This window comes from Astyanax mexicanus, chromosome 4 (genome assembly GCF_023375975.1).
Source record: "Astyanax mexicanus isolate ESR-SI-001 chromosome 4, AstMex3_surface, whole genome shotgun sequence".
Taxonomy (NCBI): Eukaryota; Metazoa; Chordata; class Actinopteri; order Characiformes; family Acestrorhamphidae; genus Astyanax; species Astyanax mexicanus.
Genome location: NC_064411.1, coordinates 28,855,524 through 28,873,808, shown reverse-complemented (window position 1 = coordinate 28,873,808; position 18,285 = coordinate 28,855,524). Strand labels below are relative to the sequence as shown.

General features: G+C 37.1%; 1 protein-coding gene across 2 annotated transcripts in view; it reads left to right on the top strand.

The window, feature by feature from the left end:
* The window catches only part of adcy8 (adenylate cyclase 8 (brain)), a 145,940-nt gene that overhangs the window by 36,066 nt on the left and 91,589 nt on the right, over positions 1-18,285 (top strand). For both annotated transcript variants that reach the window (XM_022679260.2, XM_022679261.2), the window contains 2 exons: positions 6,352-6,501; positions 14,266-14,396. In XM_022679260.2, coding sequence (XP_022534981.2) covers positions 6,352-6,501; positions 14,266-14,396 — 281 coding nt within the window. The remainder of the gene's footprint in view (positions 1-6,351; positions 6,502-14,265; positions 14,397-18,285) is intronic.

The following is an 18,285-nucleotide window of genomic DNA, read 5'->3' as shown; positions in this document are numbered from 1 at the left end:
TGGGGATGTGCTTGTAAACGTGGGCACGTGTGAAAAGCTGTGCACCTCAGTCCAGCACAGTTTTGCAGCACAGATATTTCCAGTTACAGCTGAATTCACACTTTTAATCCCAGAAAAAAAACATTTCTTATTAACCTTTAAATAAGCCATTTAAATGCCTGATTAAAGGGTTGATTACTGTTGTTTTGCTGTTTTTCTCGGGTTTTGAATTGAGCTCTGTGCTGACTCATCTCTTGATCGGTTCGGATGCAAGACAGCGTAAGCGTGGGGGCGGGGCTGGTGACGTCATGGGCCCTGCATTGTTTAATATTGCAATATATATTGCAAAAAAAGAGAACATTTGCAATGTCAATTTTTTTCCAATATCGTGCAGCTCTAGTTTACATCCTGTAAGTACAATTATATGATCAGAACAGTTAAAACAGTTAGAACAGTTAAAACAACTTAGCACACTAGTGTCACTAACATCACAACATCAAAATAGGTCAGTAAAACTAATATATTTGAAAAGGTTACAGAGTAAGTGACAGAATTGACAGTCTTTAAGAAGATTCTCAGACTTTAAAAACTCTACCTATTAAATTACAGTCGCCAGAAAGACATCTTTTCAACAATTGAAGAATCGTTGAGCCTTTCTTTAAAAGGTTCCTCACACTCACTTGATAGTCAGATATGAGTTTTAGTTACAGTAGCTCCCAAATTTGCCTTGCTGATGTCAAACCGATCGTATAATTAAACTGTCATCTCATGCCTCTGAAGATCAGCTGAAGTGGGAGCATATTAAGTTAAATGTCGTGATGCCCTCACAGACTGCTGAGAATACTGATAGACGGGACCATGAGTGTTTAAATGAAATAAGTGCCCTGAAACAACAGTATCCAGTTTTCTTAACACAGGCTCCTCTATTAAAGGGGACATAATGTACAGTGGTGTGAAAAAGTATTTGCCCCCTACAGATTTCTTTAGTTTTTGCTTTTTTGTAGATTGCAGATTATGAAACAGATTTTAATATTAGACAAACATAACCTGAGTAAATATAAAAATCACTAATGGAGACTATTTTTGACCAGACCTTTTCTAATTATTGAATCATTAACTATTATTACTGACCTTAACTGAGGCTGTAAGTGAGACCAGCAGTTCTTTAAATGTTGTTCTGGGTTCTTTTGGGACCTCCTGGATGATTTGTTCATGCCCTTTTGGAGTAATTTCTGTCGGCCGGTCACTCCTGGGAAGGTTCACCAGTGTTCCATGGTTCAGGTTTTCTCCATTAGTGAATAACAGCTCTCACTGTGGTTCACTGGAGTCCCAAAGCTTTAGAAATGATCTTTTCCAGACTGATGATCAATGACTTTTTTTGTTTTCTCATCTGTTTTTGAATTTCTTCAGATATTTAAGTTGTTTCTTGATTCTTTAGGTCTGGCAGAAATCAAGTCTGGTTGTGGTGTGTAGTGAAATTGAACTCAGCTTTCCAAAAAGTGTGATTAATCACAGTTAATTTATGGGGGGTGAACACTTTTTCACAAAGAGCTCTATATTGGTTTGGATAGTTTTTTTTCCCTTAATAAATGAAATTATCATTTAAAAGGCGCTTTTTATATTTACTCAGGTATTATTTGTTTGACATTAAAGTTTGTTTGATAAAATGAAAAATGTAAGTATGACAAAAAGAAGTATGACAGAAGAAATTTGTAAGGGGGCAAATATTTTTTTTCACGCTACTGAAATATAGAGATCTCACCAATTCTAGTCTTACCAGTTTCAGTCCCTCAGTTTCAGAATGAGCCGTTTAAGAGTTCTGTCACTTTTATGCAAATATGCTGTTGCTGGCCACACCTTATGTATACGCTGAGTGTTAACCCCACGTTAGTGTTAGCTTGTGTGTTAGCTAAATGGCAAAACACAAACAAGTTAGTTCATTCTTAACTGCAACAGTACTAAAAGTACGTACATCTCGTTCATCTGCTGACTTGCCATGAACAGTAGCTACAGATCCCTCCCTCAGACGAAGTCTGCTAGCTAATCCTGCTTTGTACTGTATGGCATTCTAAACCAAAATGACCAAAATGGCTAAACTTCAACTGCTCTAGTGGATGGGGCTTTAGTGGGGGTTGACAGGTAAGGAGTGGTGGCAGGGTAATTCTATGCAGGTTCCTTTTTTCTTTATAGTGACGTCACATTCACGATGCCATCTAAATGTCTTATACAAGCATATGATTCTTGACACCAAACTCTTATAACTGACTAACTAACTAAACTAATGGATTGTTTATAGGGACAGTTGAGACACAAGTGAAAATACAAAGCTACACAAAAAATACAGCAAAAAATATAATTTTTAAAGAATGTTGAATTCATTTTAAATGTGTAGTTGTGGTCTCTAGTATGAATAAATGTCATGTGAGCTGTTTTTTGTAAGTGGTTTTTTAAGTGGTCGGGAAAAAACAATAGGGTTTCAGCTCTTTCACATGAATATTCATACATGCAAACATATCACCTCTGATAACAGCACTGCAACACCAGGAGGCAGCAAGATGTACAACAGTTAGAAACGTTTTAAAATAAAGTGATTTTTACACTAATTACAATCTTTGCAATGTCATATGTTACAACATGTGTAATGCCCTGCAGTTCAGCCATTAATCATTCTTATATTAATACGATAAAACGCGGAATCCACTGGAGATCCTATGTAAACTTACACACAGAGGTGGATAGTTCAGGTCCAGTAAAAATCTAAAGTGGATTTTAGTGTAAGGACACCTTTAAATTACAGCTTTTTAAATGAATGTTGATGTTAATGTTGATGAATAACGCTGCTATTGCTGCTACTTTAGTATTAGCATGCTGCTTACTGCACTGCATCTGGTAATGCTGCATAAGAAGAGTCTGAAATAGTGTGACGCTGCTTGTGTGAAATGCATGTGTAAAGTGTGTCCGTTATACACAATTCCCTGACTAGTATCATGTCCCATGAATTTTGCCATGTCCAATGGAAGATTATGAAAACTGCACCACCCTGTGTCCTCCTGCACCAAATGCACATTGAATGTAATTTCTGCCAGAGTCACTTGTCAGTTGGCACAGACAGTTCTAGCCAGATACCACTGGTCACCATCATTACCACCCACCTCACTCCAACTCCCACAGAGCACGCCTCGCTCACAAGATAACACCTCACATCTCATACAGCAATGAGTGTTCTCAAGCTGTCTCCATAGGTAACACTTCAGGATCAGTGTATTTAGAATCTGAATGCCTTTTATTGATGTTTGTTACATAAATGTACCAATCCGTGGGAATATGAATAGCTAGCGCTGTTATCTTTTACATAATACAGAAAATCACACTGATGCTCCAGTGAAAATTAGCGCTATTAGCGCTATTGGAATCATTGTAAAGCACAGTGTTGTTGCCTCTTGCTTTATATTATGTTCCATTCTTCAGCAAATCACCATCAAACAATCTTTAATAATAATATTATAGTGTTTTCAGTCCACTTATATTCCTCTTACCTTCAGAATTGTGGATAGGTTTACAGTTTAATTCATTTTACAGTTTTTTTTTTCCAGGGCATCATAGAATATTGATCCCTGCTTTGCAGTTGCTTTCTTCACTCCCTTTTCTTTCCCTCTCTCTCTCCCCCTCTCTCTCTCTCCCTGTCTCTTCTTTTCCTCTTAGCACTTCGTTCTGCTGCTTTTCTGATGTATTTCACACTTTAAAGACTGTCGTTTCAGTTCTGGAACTGCTTTTGATCTTCCTTTTATAGAGATGAAGAGAAACAGCCACAGATTTTAACCCTTGTGTTCAGTCAAATGAAAAGAAAGGGAAAATGACGGACCACATTTTTCGCACTATAAGGTGCACTGGACTATAAGGAGCGCTATCAATAAACATTTATTTTCTGGTCTATTTTTATACATAAAGTGCACTGGATTATAAGGTGCATTTTAAGAGACGCTTTAAGGAACTTCTAATTCAGCAGGTCTCGCCACTGGGTGGTGGTCGAGGGGGTATGTATCAAAGTTAAGAAAAGCTATGCTAAGTAAACAAAACTGTAATAAAAAATACTTTATTTTAAAGTCAAATGAGCGCTGGATGTTAATCTACAGAGATTTATCCCCTAAAAACAGTTTATTTGGGTGAGTAAAGCGCTTCAGTTTCTCCAGAACTAAGGCTGGAGCATTAGCATTAGCATTAGCGGCTAACTGCTAGTAGTTAATGGCTTATGATGCCCGACAGCGCCAGGTAACCCAGGATGATAAGCTGACTAGCTGTTAGCTAGTGGTTCTTCCCATGTAGCTTGTTTTAACACAGTAAACATGCAGGCTATAGTTCAATATGCTCGCCTCTGAATGAAGAAAGAGCTAGCGTGGTTAGCAGCAAATGCTAATGCTGGTTGAGCAGTGCTAGCAGGGGTTAGCAGAGGTAATACTCACCTCTGAATGGGAAAACAGCGGTTAGCAGCTAATGCTAATACTACTACATTTTTGGTGCTGGAGAACTAAACTAAAAATCCTGTATAACTCTGTACTTCAGCAGAGTGTCTTTTCTTTGCTTCTTCTTGCGTCTTTTATTAACTCACACTACGTGACTGAGCAAGGCAGAGTGATCCCCGATTAGCCTCAGAGCAGATTTTTTTTAATTGTGGAAAATCAAAAATTACTGTAAATAAACAGAAGCGCTTTACTCACCGAAATAAACGTTTTTTTTAGGAGAGAAATCTGTGTAGATTTAAGTCCAGCTCTTGTTTGACTGAAAGAAAATGTTTTTTTGTTTACTTCGGCGCCCCCCAGCGCCAAGACCTGCGGATTTACAAGATTCCACCTTACATTCAGCTTAAAATACCCTATATTAAGCAAAAAATATATATACCTAAGCCTTTATTTTAATAATAACAACTCTTAATAATAGCAATTGATAATGTGTGTAATAATGCGTATTTTCAAATCTCTGGTCTTATTTATTTGTGGGGCCGCCTATTGGTGACATGGCGTTTCTTCACTGTGTCTATGGGATCCAGCACCTCCCAGTGGTGTTTAATGACAACACATTTGGTTTATATTTGGCTGGTAATCATTGCTAGGTTACCTGTATGTGGTGGAGTAATACATGGAGAGCTTCAGTTACAGTGCATTATTGCCTAATAATGTCACTCATAAAACGCCTCTCAGCCAATCACATAGCAGAGTCGGAACTAACTGTGGTATAATGGGTGGTAACATGTATGTACGCACGACTTCAGAAAAGGAATGTCCCATTCATCTGAACCCACTATCAGTCCTTACTCAAACTACCATATTTCACAATAGCGTGGCAACAACACATTGACCTGTGTTTAATCAGCCTCACTCACAAGCTAATACCTCACATCTTATACAGGTGTGGATGTCCCCATAGGTAACACATTAGAATCAATTTATTTACTGCTGTCCCATGACTGTTTACCATGTCAGTGTATTTAGAGTTTGATCGCATTTCATGGTTTTGTTTATGGAAGATCTACCACAAGAGACAAATTTGGCATTGGAAACGGGGGGAAAATGTTGTTTCTGAAATAAAAGGGTGTTCTGCGAATTTTGGCTGAAAATAAAAGTGAAAATTAGGGATGGTGGCGCTGGTTCGAATCCAGATCATGCAGCTTGCCGTCAGCTGCAGAAGCCCCGAGGGAGCACAATTGGCCTTGCTCTCTCTGGGTGGGTAGATGGTGCTCTTTCCCCTCATCATTCCTAAGGGAGATGTCAATCAGCACAAGGCTGCATCTGTGAGCTGATATATCAGAACCGAGTCGCTGCGCTTTCCTCCGAGTTCGCTGTGATGCTACTCAGCAATGCTGCATTAGCAGCAGTTCAAAAAGAGGTGGTGACTGACTACACATGTATCAGAGGAGGCATGTGCTAGTCTTCACCCTGCTTGTGTTGTGGCATCACTAGTTATAGGGGATATATAACTCTCTAGCAGGGTGGGACAATTGGCCTAGCTAAAATAATAATACTGAAAAAATAGATCCTGCTTGCTTTTAGTGTTATTTGTGGGACTCTAATGTTATATAATATACTACACAAATTTGTTTTTACAGGCTTTGCTCAGTAACTTAAATTTTTCTTTGTTGAAAAAATGGGTTTTTCTGTAATATTACAAACACAAGTAATTTTACTGTAAGTATATTTCACTGTTTATGATTGCAAAAATATATGTAAAAATGGTACTTTGCCAGAACATCTGCCACTGCTGCTGGATTGAATTTTTTTTTTACAGAAAGAAAATGTGAGCTGTTCACATGACTGTAACCAATTAAATTCTCTCTCTTTCTCTCTCTCTCTCTCTCTCTCTCTCTCTCTCTCTCTGCAGCTGTGTGCGCAGGTGTTGTTGTTCGTGTGTATGAACACAGCTGGGGTGTTTATCAGTTACCTGGCAGACCGCGCCCAACGCCAGGCCTTCCTAGAGACCCGCAGGTGCATCGAAGCCCGTCTGCGTCTGGAGACCGAGAACCAGAGACAGGTGTGTGTGTGTGTGTGTCTATGTATGAGTGTGTGTGTTTTGGATAATTGTAGCCAGAGGAAAATGATATCACTCAATGTTGATTTTAAATGTCTCCTGAGACGTACTTGAGATCTCACTTCCGCTCCTATTATAGATGAGCTTTGTTGTGGATGTGTCTCAAACTCAAACTGCCTCAAACTGCTTTAGAAAAATATCATCAGACAAAAATTCAATTTTATTTTCTAGTTATTTGTTTTTACTCCTTTTAGTATCTATTGGTTGGATTCCTGGAGAGCGAATAAGCCTAATCCTACTATAAAAAGTATTTATTCCAAAGGAGAATCTCCATTCACAGTGCAGTGTAGCCCAAGACTATAAATACACAGCTTTTCTTTAGTAATATAATACAGGAAATTGACAAATCTTGCACCTAACAGCTGGGGTTATGCATAGGGCTCAGCCAGGATCTACTACTCACTCAACTAACAACAATAGCAAAACCACCACAATCTGATACTGGCTCGACAAGAATCCAGAAGCACAGCCTAACACTATGTTCATGGTCCATTGCCTCAACTGCCAAGTAACAGACCTACCAAAAAATAACCTATGAACAAACAGAATCCCTCCTTAATCTAAGCTCACTTCCTTTAACTATGGCAACAACACACCTACCTAAGCACAATCACACACAATAAATCACATTATAAGTTGCGTGAGCAGAACACAGCAACCACTACCATCTGATACTGGCTCGACAAGAATCCAGAAGCATAGCGAACTATGTTCATGGTCCGTGCCTCAACTGCCAAGTACTCAGACGTCTACAAAAACTCATGAGACAAATTATTACAAGAGCAGGACCACACCAATCCCCTTCATCCAAACTCTAACACAAACTTCAGTGCAAGCTCTTCTCAGGGGTCATCAGGCAGGCACCTTCCTTCGTCAGTGTTTCGCTGAATTAGGCCCACGACACCTCCAGAAGGCTCAACAGTGAAGTCTGGCGTCCCAGACCCACCCCCCTCCAAGCTTGCTGTAGAAGCACAAACTCACTCCCTTCCCCACACAGCCTCAGCCCTTCTGAACCACAACCACTTTAATGCTAGAATGACCAGGAATTACTCAGTAAAAATGATTAAAAAGGGTGAAAAAACATTCATACTTTAACATCAATTTAACATCAATTAAAGACAACAGGATAGACACATCTTTTAAAAATTTTCCCTATATTGTAAATGAATACTAAAGTCATCCAGACTATGAAGGAACACATGAGAAATCATGTAGTAACTTAAAAGTGTTAAACAAACCAAAATACTCAGAATGTAGGTGCTCTTATTTGCGTTTTTTGAGGCTCATAACTCTGATGAACTTATCCTGTACGACAGAGGAAACTTTGCTACTCCATTCCAGTGGAGGTCCTGATGAGAGCCAGTTCCATCATTAACAACGTTACTTGAGGATTCATTCAAAGTTCTTGAAATATTCCTGATTGGCTGACCTTCATGTCTTAAAATCATTATTTTCTTTACTTAGTTGAGTAGATCTTGATATAATATATCTGGATTAGAACATTTCTCAAATCGAGCTATTCACTGTTTACCTGTAACTCTACCTCTTCACAACTTTACTACTGATGCTCTCAAACACAAGAGACAAGAAATTCAAGTAATTAACTCTTGATAAGTTCAACACAGCTGTTAACTGAAAGCTGAACATTCCAGGTGACTTTACTTCATAAAGCTGACTGAGAAAATCCAGCCAAGATGTGCAAAACTGTGTAATCTAAGCAAGAGGTGCTGCTTTAAATAATCTAAAATATAAACATACCGTAGTTTAGATGACTTAATAATAATACTGATTAAGTAATAACCTACAATGCAGATTTGACTGGTACTGTATATCTATATAGCTTAATTAACACTAACACAGTTATTCCTATTGTGTATTCAACAAATTTAATTAGTTTTTTTCTCATCCATCACAACCCAAAGTTAGTTTCTCATCAGCAAGATGTGATGTGAGCTCTACAGATTTGGCATACTCCAAGTGTAGACCTTCAGTTCTGATTTGCTCAGCTCCATCATTAGCAATGCTTTAACATTTTTAGATGCTGAAATTCCCCTTTGTCTTTCCATCTGACTTCATAGTTGTGTAGTTTTTTCCCTAAGTTTTTTTCCTCTGGGTAGAGATGAAGAGCACTGCTGGCTGGCACAATAAACGATCTGTTAAAGGTTAACACAGTTTGGACTTTGCTTTAATATAGCAGTGGTCTGAAATATGAGTTTGAGTTCCTAAAACAATTACAAAAGGTCTACCTACAGCGTGCTGTGAGCTTCCTGACCAGTGAAAGATGTTCCACATGGGTGTTTTTACCAAGAAAGAAGGTCTGTGTGTCCTTCGGTGGGTCCTCTTTACAGCAAAAATCATTTTTGATTAATCAACTATGTTTACATGCACTTCACAATCTTCACAGGCTGTCAGTAATGTGATTAGTGTGTTTACATGAACTTGAGTAATCGGACTTTCAGATGGAAGTCAGGCAATAATTCGATTTCGGCATCAGCAGCCGGAGTCTCAGAGAACAATCAAAAGACTTAAATGTATAATAATTTTAGCTACGTTTTGATCACATTTAGTCAGACTGAGGAGGTCCTTTGTCCCGAGAGCCATCAGGCTCTTCAGCTTCTCCCAGTGTGGTCTAAAGAGAGAGGAGAACAGCTAAATTATAGGTTTATTTATCTACATTATTGATACTTTACTGTACTTTCTATACACCTGCACTTCTGGACACGCTAGACACTTTACTAAATACCTAAATGCCTATACAGGTGCTGGTCAAAGAATTAGAATAATTTGAAATAGTGCAATCATGAAATTCTTTGAATGCATTTTTTGTGCAGAAAGCAAATCAGGTGTTCACCGCACCTGTCCTACTCGTTAGATTAATCACAGAACTCGTTACCTGAAAAAAATTTGCTCAGCTGAGCTTTCCAAAAGGCCCATTTAGGCCATTTAACTGTGACACTGTTGTTTTATTGAATTAGAATAATGGAGAAACCGTTTCATTGAATTAGAATAAATGCTCGAATTTTTGTTTTCTGTGAAGAGTGTTCACTGTGCAGTATAAAGTCAGGGTTGAGTAGAATTTCTAAGTTGTAAAATCAATCAATCATGGGTAAGCAGTGCGACCTCTCAACCGGAATAGTGGCTCAAATTCAAGCCCTTCGCTAACAAGGCTTGACCCAAACTAAAATTGCTGAGCAGCTCGGCATCAGACAGTCTTCCGTCTGCAAAGCTCTCAAGAAAAACTGCAGCAAGCGCACCAACTGTTCCGGCGTCCGAAAAACTTCTGCTCGCGACAACAAGCAGCTGAGAAAGATCGCAGTCAGCAACCGGTTCAAGTCCACTTCCGAGCTCACCGACTTGTGGAACAAGCAGACCGGCGCTGACGTCTCCAGATCAACCACTTACCGTCGTCTGCGCAAACTCGGCTTCAAATCTCGCGTTCCTGCAGTAAAACCGTTGCTGAACAAGAAACAAATGGAGAAACGGTTGAAGTGGGCCAAAGAACACGGCGAGTGGACTGCTGAAGACTGGCAGAAAGTGGTCTTCAGTGACGAATCACGCTTCTGCATCTCCTTCGGTGACCAAGGTCCTCGTGTCTGGCGTCGTGGTGGTGAAACCTACAACCACGAGTGCGTGAAAAGATCCGTCAAGTTTCCCCAGAGCGTTATGGTCTGGGGATGCATGTCCGCTCGAGGTGTAGGGAAACTCTGCTTCCCCATACAAGCCAAGGGGGCAGCCACAAAATACTGAGAAAGTGATGATTGTAATTATAATAAAAATTATTCTAATTCAATGAAACGGTTTCTCCATTATTCTAATTCAATAAAACAACAGTGTCACAGTTAAATGGCCTAAATGGGCCTTTTGGAAAGCTCAGCTGAGCAAATTTTTTTCCAGGTAACGAGTTCTGTGATTAGTTTAACGAGTAGGACAGGTGCGGTGAACACCTGATTTGCTTTCTGCACAAAAAATGCATTCAAAGAATTTCATGATTGCACTATTTCAAATTATTCTAATTCGTTGACCAGCACCTGTATATGCACATTACTCAGTAGTGTATTATATACACTACTATAACACTACAGTAGTGTATTATATACTGATAACTGCACCTCTTGCACTTTGCTTTATCCATTATTGCACTGCCTTTTTTATCTGTTTGATTCCATGCACGTTTCTATTTTATTTTATTTATCGTGTATAAAGTGGTGTGAAAAAGAATTTGCCCTTTACAGATTTCTTTTATTTTTGCTTTTTTTATACTAATATTTTTTCGATGATCAAACAAACTTTAATATCAGACAAAGATAAAAGATAAAAAAAAGCTATGCAAACTAATCTAGCCCTGTGTGGGTTTTGTCATGAAAAAAGGTTATCAATTAATATTTTTCAGCATAATTTTCCTAAACAAAATTAACACATGTGCACTTGTGACTTTTGTGTAAGTAAACAAGATTAACACAAAATGAACAAGTGCACTTTAGGCTGTATTTAATGCCACTAAATATATTTCGTATTAACACAACCTGTAACTTAAAGCATATTGCTTAAATATACATTTTATGGGAATACAGAAAAAGTATAATTAATGTTTATTTTTAAATATTAAAGTATATTAGATTGAAAATGTAATTTTAGTATTCTTGACCAAATTTAAACATACTTTTAAAGCTCTTAAGGATTCTTCCTTTTCACAAGGGATGTATCGGAGGAGGCATGCGTTTGTCCACATCCTCCTAGTGTCAGAACTAGTGCTAGTGAAAGTGGGGGTCCTAATAAGTGGGTAATGGGTAAATGACTCAGCTAAATTAAAAGAAGGTAAAACTGATGGAGGTGGATCAGTTTTAACCCTTAAGATGAAACAAGGGTTGATATATCAGAAAACAATCAGAGGACAGATGCAGCTGCTGAATCAGGACACAGAGGTTCTGTCATATTGTTCAGCTCTAAAGCATAATAGCACAAGAATTAACATGCCAACACACCCTGAGAGAACACACACACACACACACACACACACACGCATATTCTGGCAGCAGCATGGGCCCCACTTGACTGGCAAATGAATCCCTCTTCACCAAACAGCCTGAGAGCTCTCTGAGGGAGAGAGAGAAACAGAAAGAGAGAGAGGGAGAGAGGAAATATTCCCTAAGGAGTCTGCGAACCTTTTCCTCGGTACTCTCCTGTCTCGTTCTTTCTCCTGAGATTGCCCTTCTCATCTTTAAATCAATTACTTTACCTTCCCTCACCCGCAGGAGAGGAATTCCTGGAAGAGGGATGATATAGCAGTATGCTCTGTTTGTGGTGTGTGTGTGTGTGTGTGTGTGTGTGTGTGGTGTGTAATTGTTTCTATGTGTGTGTGTGTTTATGTTTGTGTGTGAGAGAGAAAGAGAGAGAGACAGAGATAGAGAGAAAAAGTGAGATTCACCTTATTTTACCCAATTTCAGATCGGATTTACTTCATATATATATATATATATATATATATATATATATATATATATATATATATATATATATATATATATATAGTATTTATACACTGATTTTACCTTTAACTATAATTTTACACAATACAATATTGTATAGCTTTCATTCCCTTTCTGTATTTAACTTGTTTAAAGTGTTTAAGTTACTTTTTCAGCATCTACCAGTCAAATGTAAAAAAAAACTGTATTGTAGATCCATGAAGAACAATATATGGAATTATTTACTAAACATAAAAGTGTTAAATAAACCAGAATATGTTTTATATTTTAGACTCTTTAAAGTAACTCTTGTTTATATGACAGTTTTGCACATCTTGGCTGGATTTTCTCAATCAATAAAGTCACCTGGAATGCTCAGCTTTCAGTTAACAGCTGTGCTGAACTTATCAAGAGTTAATAACTTGAATTTCTTGTCTCTTCATGTGTTTGAGAGCATCAGTTGTAAAGTTGTGAAGAGGTAGAGTTACAGGTACACAGTGAATAGCTCTACACTCCATAATTATGGCAAGAACTAATCAACTAAGTAAAGAAAAAAATACTTTAAGAAATAAAGGCCAGTCATTCTTAAAAAAAATGTTCAAGAACTTTGAAAGTATCCTTTATAGTCACAAAGACCATCAAAAACATTATGATGAAACTGGCTCTCATCAGGACCACCCCAGAAAAGAAGAGCAAGAGTTTTCTCTGTTGTACAGGATAAGTTCATCAGAGTTACCAGCCTTAAAAAATGCAAGTTAACAGCTTAACCCAGATAAGAGTCACCACTTTTAAGTTACTACATAATTCCTTATGTGTTCCTTCATAGTCTGGATCACTTCAGTATTCATTTACAATGTAGAAACAAATAATAAGTAAAGACCTTGAATTAGAAGGTATGTCCAAACATTTGATGATAAGCCTTAGTAATCCTAACATAAATGCAGATTTTACACATTATGATATGTCCACCTTTACCTTTATTACAGTTTCCAGTCCAGATTTTTCCACTCCTTAGTTTAGTTTAGTCTGAGAAATTGGAGCATTTCTGTGTCTCACCATCCAAATCCTAATAAATCTAATATTAAATTGAAGAATTAAAAATGTAATATGATGATACTGAAAAAAATACTGCAATATACAGATCCAAGAAAAGAAAATTTGAGGACCACTTCAAAATGATAAGATCCTCTGATTTTCTAGGTATGTGTTTTTACATATACCTATTTATAGGTATATGTTTGAGTAAAATTAACTTTGTCTTTTTAGTCTATAAACCACAGACAACATTTCTCCCAAATTCCAAATCAAAAAAATATTTTCATTTAGAGCATTTATTTTGCAGAAAATGAGAAATCAAGTTGCGGATGAAGGACCCCCAGATCTAGACCCTGTCATGGCCAGCCCAATCTTTACACCTGAACCCCATTAAACACCTCTGGAATATAACCAAGAGGAGGGTGAATGTTTACAAGACAGCAAACCAAGCTGAATTGCTTGAATTTTTGCACCAGGAGTAAAGGCATAAAGTTATTCAAAAGCAGTGTGTAAGACTGGTGGAGGAGAATAAGCCAGGATGCATGAAAACTGTAATTAAAAACCAGGGTTATTCCACCAAATATTGATTTTTGAACTTTTAAAACTTCATGAATATGAACTTGTTTTCTTTGCATTATTTGAGGTCTGAAAGCTCTGCATCATTTTTGTTTATTCAGCCATTTCTTATTTTCTGCAAATAAATGCTCTAAATGACAAACTTTTTATTTGGAATTTGGGAGAAATGTTGTCTGTAGTTTATAGAATAAAACAACAATGTTCATTTCACTAAAACATATAATTTATATTAGTTTGACGAGACCAGTAGAAGTGCTCCAAGGTAACATGAAATAAGATCTTTTTACATTGACTTTCATTAAAAGTTAAGCAGGGATTTTTTCTTTTGCATGTAGATGGTGTTGATTTGAAGATATGAGTTATGACATATGCGTGTCGTAGGTCTGGCATACAGTGAATAGGTTGGGTCAGTAATAATCATACACATGCCCTTGACACCTCTGGAGACTATGGAGACATTCATCATACACATCTGTCTATACTGTCCTTCACAGCTCAATTACAGTTTATCGCTGTGTTGTAAACAGCTGTAAAGGCTAAGGTTGTGTGTAGGTGAGTGTGTGTGTGTGTGTGTGATGTGCATTTGTAATTGAAGGGTAAGTGAACTGCATTACTCTTTCCCTTGTGTCAGGAGCGGCTGGTGTTGTCGGTGCTGCCCCGGTTCGTGGTGCTGGAGATGATTAATGATATGAGTACCGTGGAGGACGAGAACCTGCAGCACCAGTTTCACCGCATCTACATCCACCGCTATGAAAATGTCAGGTAAACACCAGCACAGCACCACATCAACAAAAACACCACCAGCAGCAGGGCCAGTGTTTATATCTTCGTACACTCTGCGCAAGGTGCATCACGATGCTCGTTGCTATCTTACACCCCCTCAACAGTCTATTTCCACGCCTTGTGCCCAAGCTGTTGAAATAGTGTCAGAGTTTATGTATAAACCTGGTCTGGAATTGAAATCGAGGTGTGTTCAGGTAAATTTCTGGCGTGTTTCTAAATACAGCTGCGCAACTGACTCATTAAAACCCTGACAACAGTCAATCTGTTAGCTGATGTATCATAGCTGGGGATCCAGCATTTTCCTAGTAAAAACATATCAGTGGCAGAATGAAAATTGGCCAATTTGTTTAAATTCAAATGTATCAGAGGAGGCATGCTCTAGCCTTCACCCTCTTAGTGATGGGGAAGTCCTAATGAGTGAGTGTTCTAATTGGCCTTTCATTGGCTGTGTTAAACACTGCTAGTTTATTTCCACTACCATTGTCTGTTTTTTTAATTATCCACAGACTGAGGAAAGCCCACTGAGAAATACCATAACTGAGCCTTTTATTTTCTTAATCAGTTTTATTTTACTTAACTAAACTCTAAGAAAATAGACTATGCTGTTTACATGACTACTTAAATCTAGTCTCTCTCATATCTACTCTACTCTCTTAATATCAGTTCTAAATGTCCTAGAAGAGAACCCTGAGGGACGCCAAGAAATGTGCTAAACCAAATAGTTTAAAGGAACAATCAGTAATAAATATGAGTGACTCTGTGAAATGGCTACAGACACCAAAATCTATTACTCCAAAATGTCTTTGCATTGTCTTTACTACATTAGTGGTGGTGATAAATTAACTAGCTATGGTTAGCAACCTTACTGAAGCTCAGTGATTGCCTGTTCAGGAAAAAAAAAATAGCCAGCTCGCCCTTTTCCATGGCTGCAGTACACTGTTTGCATGCTGTTGGCTATAATTGGCAACCCTGAGTGTGGAAATGGGACTGGGGTATGGCGATGGCCAGATTCGGAGGCTACTGCAGAGTTTAAGTAAGAAAATACTGGCTGAAGCTCTGCTGAGAAGAGCTGCCAGCGCTTAAACTCAGCATGTTTCCTTAACGTCTAATGATACATTCTTATCATGTTATGAGTTAATAAATAAAATATAATCCTTAATTTTCCTTTAAATTAAAACAATTTACAGTAGTAACTGCAATAGAGCAAAAAGCTAAATACTTAACTTAAAGATCCAGGATTTACATCACAGCATTGCAGCTGGTGCCTGATACACCCATGCCAGTGTCCCAGAAAATAACTGTGATAAATGTTATTATTATCATTTTATTATTTATATTAATTAATTTACGATAATGCAATAGTATAGTAATACAAATACACCCTTTTAAAGAGCAGTGAGATTGTATACTGTTATATGAATATGAATAGTTTTAAATATCCTGTAAATAAATATCACAAATAGAAAATTGTAAATAAAAAATCTAACAAATTAGGACATACTGGTTAATTCAGGATTAATAATGTGTATAATAAGAAGTACCATCAATGAATGTCTGTTTTATGGTCTATTTTCATACATAAGTCGCACTGGATTATAAGGCGCATTTTAAGCTAAAATAGTAATGAACAGGAATGTCGTCATGTTTTCCCTCCTAAATAACAAAACTGTAATACTTAAAAAAACATGTACTGTATGTATGTAATAAACAAAAAAACATTCAAACAAGCGTTGGATGTTAATCTACACAGATTTCGCTCCTGAAAACGGTTTATTTGGGTGAGTAAAGCAACTTTTGTTTATTTACAGTAAGCTTAGATTTCTAATATTTTCAACAGCGCGGTTAGCAACAGCGCTAGCCGCAATTAGCAGCACTTAACAGCGCTAGTAAATAGTAATACTCACCTCTAAATGGCAAATGAGCTAGCGCTTAAAGTGGTTAGCGGCTAATGCTGCTCCACCGGTGCTAGCCGAGGTTAGCAGCAGGCTATAGGCCGATAACAGTTAATAGCTAATGCTAATACTGCTTCAGTCTCTGTGCTGGAGAACTAAACTGAAACTCCTGTATAATTCAATGGAGTGGCTTTACTGCTTCTTACAACCTGTAAAATGTATACATAAGCCGCACTTTGACTAAACATAAATGAATTTTATTTAATATCGCTATTATTTAACTGAAATTAACTGAAATATTTTTTATATAAAAAAAAACGTTAAAGCACATTGCTCTCATCTTGCACTGCCGTTAATTATTCAAAACTTTAAAAATGTGAAAAACACAGATCTATAAAGCTATACGTTAGCATTTGTTCCGTATCACCCGATCACATTTATTAAAATATAAAATATATTAATACATTAATTAAAATCTCATCCCTCTTAACTGCCACACGCACGCACATGAGTTTATCTTTTAAAAAAATATATTTCCATTTTCTTTGCTTATTATTATTAATTGTATCATTTCTTATCATTCTTATCATTTTACGATTATTATCTTAAAATAGCGCTGCTGTTGTGTGCGCTATTTACCAGTGCGCTATAGAAAGCTAAAATTCAGGCCTGTGTGTTCAAATTACGCAGTAAACTAAAATCAACAAAAATGGAGATGCTTGTTATTCATTGGACAGCGATGATATTCTCTATGATATCTCAATAATGTTATTATTGTTAGAGGCCTTTTCTAGATGCAGTAGATCTATTTACGCAAGAATACTGCAAACCATTTTTGTCACACAAAGTCGTTTTTTTCTCTATTTTTGATGTGTGACATAATGTAGGCTAAATGATATAAAATATAATACTGAAAAAAAACTTTTTTCTCGCATCTTAAACCTACAGTATAAACTGAAACACTGTCACATGTGTCACATGTCAGAAACAGATGTAAAGAATATTTTCATGCTCTACTGGTGTGAAATGCTTTATTGATTCATTTTGAAACGTATTGCTGTGTCAAGCTGTGCGTTTAACTCATTATGCGTGAAATGGGTTTAAGAATGGTCCACAACCCAAATTATATCTGGTCAGTTGTGTTGCTTCTCCGCTGAGGATTGAGCAGGATTAGTGATGGGTAACAGCAATTACACAGTTCTTAAATCAAAAAAGTACAAAAAGCACATTCAAGAAAAATATTTATGATAAATGATAAAATTACCATGGCATATACAGTGGTGCTTATTAATCCATTTATTTTTGTATTTCTGCCTGAATTTGTCCTAAAAAATTTTTTTTTTAAATATTAAACTTGGTAAAATTTTTCAATTTTATATACTCTTAAGTGGAAGAGGAGAGAAGAGGAGTAAAATGTACTTAATTTAACCCTTGCTCGGTCTAAACAGTATGTATGCTCTCCTTTCTTAAGAGTTAAAATAAACCAAAGAGAGTTTGTGTACCCTGGTGGTGTACATCTTTAATGAAAGTGATGAAAGTATGAACTATTGCAGTGTTTAGCATTCTGTATTTTTTTTTTAATTAAATTTCAAGCCGAATTAAATAGATAAAGTAGGGTGCGTTTCCCAGACATGTATTAAGCATACATATAGTTCACCATATTGTCATTTCAATGCTATTTTTTTTATTAAATGTGCTGTTTAGCCCAGGACTAGGCTTAATCTCTGGCAGTGAAACCAAACTTCATGTTTTTTCTTGGCTGTTAAACATGGTGGTGGATTGACCCTTAAAGAGCCACTAAAGCCTAAACCTTATTTTTTCTGTTAATAGCTGAAATGTGTTCCTTTAAAGTAATGAAACATACCAGTCCTGCTTAAAATCAATGTAAAAGGAGTTCATTTTAGGTCTTTATGGGCAACCGAGGGCCACAAAGGATACATCAGCTGCGTCCTTCCAATCACGCTGAACATATCTAG